At 33.5% G+C, this 6321-nt stretch overlaps 1 protein-coding gene across 1 annotated transcript; it reads right to left on the reverse strand.

The window, feature by feature from the left end:
- Positions 1 to 1088: 1088 nt before the first annotated feature.
- LOC145088551 (LRR receptor-like serine/threonine-protein kinase EFR) lies at positions 1089 to 4256 on the reverse strand. The gene is made up of 2 exons (XM_079026929.1): positions 1623 to 4256; positions 1089 to 1545 (listed from the first exon to the last, which is right to left on the reverse strand). The coding sequence occupies exons 1-2, from the start codon at positions 4237 to 4239 to the stop codon at positions 1157 to 1159; spliced, it is 3006 nt and encodes a 1001-aa protein (XP_078883055.1). The 5' UTR covers positions 4240 to 4256; the 3' UTR covers positions 1089 to 1156.
- Between the last annotated feature and the right edge of the window lie 2065 nt (positions 4257 to 6321).

The following is a 6321-nucleotide window of genomic DNA, read 5'->3' on the forward strand; positions in this document are numbered from 1 at the left end:
GAAACACATGTTAAATATAATTAAGATGACTTTTGCTAATTTGTCGCGATGAAAGCGTTTCTAGGCCACATAACATTTCTAATGGAGCTCTATTTGAAAAAAAAAAAAAAAAAAAAAAAAAAAAAAAAAAAAACAACAACAATTATATTTCATCTGCCATTGTAACCGGTCTTTTTGGGTGTAAATCAAGATGTCTTAGGTGTGACGAATGACAATGGAAAGAGTTTCTACTTTTTTAGAAGTGACCAAGTGAATGCCAAGTTGTCATACAATACATAACTTAAATGCCAATACGATTTAATGGTTGCAAAGGACGTTGTAAGAGCTACACTAGTTATAAAAACACATTTTAAATATAATCTACAACAATCAATTTTAGACCATTTTTTATATATTTAATTACCACTCAAATTCTTATTACTAAAATCGATTCTGTTATAGATACTAATTATTGACTCCTTAATGTACTAACCTGAGCTTAGTCTAGAAATTATAACATACCCATGTAACTAGATTTTGGCTTATTTCATTGGGTTTTGTTGGTTTTTAATATAATTTTAAACTGACTCTAATCAAACGCAATAAGATTCAACTTAATAAGTATGGTTAACTCTTCAACCGGATAAACAAAACAAAATTTTAATTATAAATTTTTTGTTAAGATAAAAAGTAAGTGAAATAAACCCAAATTATGGCAATAGTTCAACAAAAAAATATAGGAAAAAGTTCAAAAAAAATACCTACACTTTAACCTTATTAACGAAAAAGCCCTCTCGGATCATTTATTTATGATTAAGCCCAAAAAACCGGTGAACATAAGCATTGACCGGGTACACAAGCCATTTTGCAAAAGTTTACAGGTATCCTGGATTAATAGTAAAAAATAAAAATAAAAATAAAAATAAGGAATGACTTTTCCATTAATAGGGCCAAAGTATAGGACATTTTTTTGAAGATTTCATCCCCCCTCCCCCCTATGTTTCCATATTTTTAGATGTACCTCAAAACCTCATCTTTCCCTTAAAAGAACATAATACTTTCAAAAATAATACCTTTATTTCAATTTTATTTCACATTTTACTCCACCGAAATGCAATGTTCATCACATACACAAATACATCAATTTTTAACAACTAATTAACACCCAAAAGTTTGACTAATAAGACACCTCGAATATTTTTCGAAGTGTATCTAGAATATGCTGCAACTCACGGACAGCATTTTGGATGTTCATCCGATGTCGTGAGGAATCCACAGAGCATGATACTCCAATCTTGACCGTCAAAGCCAGGCATTCCTCTATTTGCTTTGCCTTTGCTATCGTATGTTGCGTAGCAATAGCATCCTCTTGAAGAAAATTCAGAAGGTTGTCATCAATAACATCGGTTACATGGTTTGGCAATGCCATTTGTGCAAACTTATGAAGACTTAGACCTTCCCTAAAGATGTTGTCTGTCGGCCTTTTTCCTGTCATCACCTCCAACAATAGTATTCCGAAGCTGTAGACATCCCCACTACTTGTCATCTCACTCGCAACACCATACTCTACAACTTATAAGTGATTAAGATTTGAACAGCCTAACATTGTAAATAAATATAAACATCTGCGAATAGAACTTTACCTGGTGGTGCATACCCAATTGTTCCTCTAATGTCACTTGTATTGTTTTGGTTTGAATTTGTTCCAAGAAATCGAACTAAACCAAAGTCCCCAACATGGGCCACCATGTCATCATCCAGTAGAATATTGCTAGGCTTTAAGTCGCAGTGAACGATGGGTGGTAGGCACTGATTGTGAAGATAATCAAGTGCAGATGCGACATCGATGAGAATATTTGTTCTTTGGAGAAGGTTTAATTTGGATGTACTTTCACGTGAATGCAACCAGTCATTTAAACTTGCATTGGGCATGAACTCGTATACCAAAGCTTTGAAGTCATTTCCTTGAAAGTCAACACTTGAACATGAAGTTATTATCTTCAATAGATTCCGGTGTCGAATGCTCCGCCATGCGTCACACTCCGCTATAAAGCTTTTGTGAGCACCTCGGTTTTGAAGACGAAGGACTTTAACTGCAACGATTCTATTATGATCATGATCTAGGATTCCTTTATAGACAAAGCCAAACCCACCCTCTCCAATCAAGTTGGCTTCGGAGAATCCATCGGTGGCCTTGAGAAGTTGACCGTATGATATTCTCATAAAGCGTTCATCTCTTGATGATTGGGAGGGTTGGCCCTTCCTTTTCTTGCACCAAGCATACGTAAAAAATAAAATACTGAGAAGGGTGGATGCAATAATAATGACTATTACGAATAAAGGAAGCCGTTTTTTATTTTTCCATGTCTCCTTGCACATGGGCAACCCAAGTTCAGGCAAGCCACCACAAAGCCTGCTATTCCCCCAAACAGAGAACGTACTAGCATCGGCAAACACTCCTCTCACCGGTACCTCACCTTCAAAATCATTAAAGGAAAGATTTACATATTCAAATGAGAACCCTTCCAAGAATCGAGGAACACTTCCTGATAACTTATTATGGGAAAGATCGAGTGTCTTAACTCCTTTCATGGAACTTAATGATGAGGGTACCATGCCCATAAAGAAGTTGCCTTTGAGGGATAAGAACGAAAGGCTAGTGCAACTACCAAGGCTACTAGGAAGGTTACCTGAAAAATTATTATTAGACAAATCTAGAGAAGTCAACATCTTGAGTTCGCCAACCTCTGTTGGAAGTGACCCGGACAGGCTATTTTGAGAAAGATTTAACATAATGGTTAGAGATGAAATTTGAAGAATTTCTTTAGGTATTGTGCCGCTGAGTGTATTATCATTAAGCCACAACTCCAATAGATTATGACAATTTCCCAGGTTTGATGGAATATGCCATTCCAATCTATTGGAATCTAAAGCAAGTCTATTTAACAATGATAAGTTCCCTATGGCATCTGGAATTGGCCCAGAAAATTGGTTCTCAAATAGATAAGCTTCTTGTAGCTTGTAAAGCTTACCGATCGTAGAGGGGATTTCTCCGTTGAAATGGTTATCTGCTAAATCTAGTTGGGTCAAGCCAACTAGATTACCTATACTTGAAGGGAGGTTTCCATATAAATGATTTCCTCTTAGAACTAGTCTACGAAATTGATCAGATAGATTACCAATTGATGTGGGCAACGCTCCTTGACACTTGCAATTATGAAGATCCAACGAAACTAATCTGCTGCAGTTTTTTAAAGTATTAATAAACTGCATATCATCTGATTCTGATCCGACTCCAAAGGTGTTATCACCCAAGTGTATTCTATAGATATTTTTTAGTTTTTCAAAGTTGATATTCAACTTCCCACTAAAATTGTTGTAGCTCAGTTGAATGTCTACTAGTTTCGAACAATTAGATATCGAGGGTGGAAGAGGTCCAGTCAGTTGGTTATTCCGTAATTGAAGGTGTACAAGATTCGGGAGCATTTCACCTAAGGCTGAGGGAAGACTACCGGTAAGCTGATTCTCAGCCAAGGAAAAATTGGTTAGGAGTGAGAGGTTAAAAATGGAAGGAGGGATGGTTCCAGATAAGTTACAAGCACCTGAGTAAAATTCTGTTAAAATTTTCCAATTTCCTAAGGTGTCCGGAATGCTCCCACCCAACGGATTATTCGTTACATCAAACACTTCCATCGATGTTATATTCCCCAAGGCAGGCGGGATTCCACCTGTTAACTCGTTATAACTAACTGAAATAAAATTAAGTTTGGAGAGGAAACTGATCTCTTCTGGTATGCTTCCAACTAGCTTGTTATTTTTAAGTCCAAGCTTTTCAAGTTTAGAACAACCAGATAAGTTGGTTGGAATGACTCCCGTGAAGTTGTTATAGCTAAGTTGCAGGAAACGTAACCTGGATAGATGGCCGAGTTGATGAGGGATGGTTCCTTGAAAGGTGTTGTTCCATAGAGAAAACAGACGAAGGAAGCTGAGGTTCCCTACATAAGGAGACAACACGCCTTGTAGGCCCCGCGACTTCAGTTCTACAGCAATCACTCTTCTGTGACGTTTCCCACATGAAACACCACTCCAATCACAGAAATGAGAGGAAGCGTTCCATGAGCTTAGAGCTTCTTCATTCCTGATCATTGACTTGAACTTCAATAAAGCCTGATAATCGGTCTCGTTACTAGAAAAAGAGATGGTGGAGGTAATCAGAGATATAACAAGACAAGAAAAGAGGAAAGCCATAATAGAGTTCATTAATTTTGGGAACTAAATTCAGGAGTACAAGGATAACTGCTGAGTTTTAAATTTATAATCGGTTTTTCATTGCATGTAGATGGTGAAATGAAAGCCATCAACCAATCCATATCACCTTGACCAAGACAAAGTGAGGATCCAACTTGTTAAATAATTTATAGCAAAAACTCAATATGATTATGATGATATGTTTGTTAATATTTTCCCAGCTATATATATTGGCCTTTTGTTTTAAAGATAGGAAATAATCTAATTATATAAGGCCATTATAAGACTAACCAATAAAATTTTTAAAGATAACTAAAAATACTATGAAGTTTATTGTGTGAATTGTTGAGATAGAATGTACTCACAGAGCTGCAAATTAACGAAGACAATGATATATATATATATATATATATATATATATATATATATATATATATATATATATATATATATATATATATATATATATATATATATATATTAATTTTAATCATAAAATTCACTTCACTTAACTACAAAAAGATGAAAAGAAGAACTCCCTCTTTAGGTTTAGAGAAATAATCAAATAACCAACTATTTGATTTCATCCATATATCTTCTCGACCAAAATAAAACTAAATTTTGATCTAATACACACTAATACTACTTATCTTGCCACATTACATCAACCCATTACAACTTTTATTCAACTCTTTTCAGAATTGAAGTTTAAAGTTACACCCACACCATATTTTGAACGATTGACATAACTATTTTATGTTTAACGTAAAAAACAAATTTTAATTTACACGTAATATGTCATTTAAAAAATCACACCAAGATATCCTTAAAATAAATGAGATGATCTGAAATTCGATTTTTTAAATTGTTATGATATAAAAAAAAGGTATATCAGAAAAATATTGATTAAAATCTAATATATATAGAAAATTACAACAAAAAGAATACATAGTTTTACAACTAAATTGATTAAAATTTTACATGATTTGTTGTTGCAATGATATTTGCTATATATGTAAGATGAGGGTACGTTTTATAGAAAATGTATCTAAATGCCATAAGTTTGTTGGGATCTTCTTTATTATAATCTTTATTGGTTAAACTACATCAAATAGCAACAAAGTATACTATGTTTACTAATATAGGCAACATCCTTTGTTTTTTTATCCACCATACCAACCAACTTGTATCTTTCTATAAGTATAGACAATATGATCACAGGTTCTTGCGACATCATCTTCCACATTATATATCTAATGTACAAACACAATTACGTGGAATTTTCTTTAATCTAATTAGTTTGTAACATTTATATTTATTCAAGTTATTTATTTTACCTATAGAGGCTTAGCACCTGAACCACCGTCTGGTTTATCAAGATGTTGGTTCTCCAATATATATATATATATATATATATATATATATATATATATATATATATATATATATATATATATATATATATATATATATATATATATATATATTGCTAGGGCTTTGCTTAGTTTTTTTATAAACCGTGAGACTACCAACTCTGAAGTTGTGCGGAGATGCTCGAGGGTTGTACCAAAAAACAAGACACCAGACATGAATGCAAGTACAGAATATATATATGAGGAGTTGAGCTTTAGTTTTTCGGGTTTTAATTCAACTTCAGTTAATTTTTTGGGTTTGGGTTACAATATAATGTTATTGTAATTTAGGCACCCGATCGATAGTGGTTAAGAGGGTGTTATATTTGGTTCTGGTTTAATTTGTGGCTAGAAAAAGTGGAGTTGGTGGGTAGAAGTGGTTTCAGCGAGTAAAGAATTAAATTATCAACAAAATATTGTTAAAAATGCAGCATGGCAGCGGGCAGGCGGCTCTCAAGTAATTAAAAAAATAAAAAATGTGACATCAGCATTTTTAACAAGTCAGCAATAAAAAAAAATTAACCGGGTAAACGGTCAAATAGATACCTGAATTAATACGTAGAAAAATGCAAGTAGGTTACTAATGTATTTTTTTATAAGAGTGGTCAAGTTAGTTCATTGGTATATTTGTCGCAATTGCCCTATTTTTATTTGGCTAAGAATAAAATTTCCCAATAATTAT

The sequence above is a fragment of the Lactuca serriola genome, chromosome 2, assembly GCF_051521515.1.
Source record: "Lactuca serriola cultivar US96UC23 chromosome 2, Lser_US96UC23_V15, whole genome shotgun sequence".
NCBI lineage: Eukaryota > Viridiplantae > Streptophyta > Magnoliopsida > Asterales > Asteraceae > Lactuca > Lactuca serriola.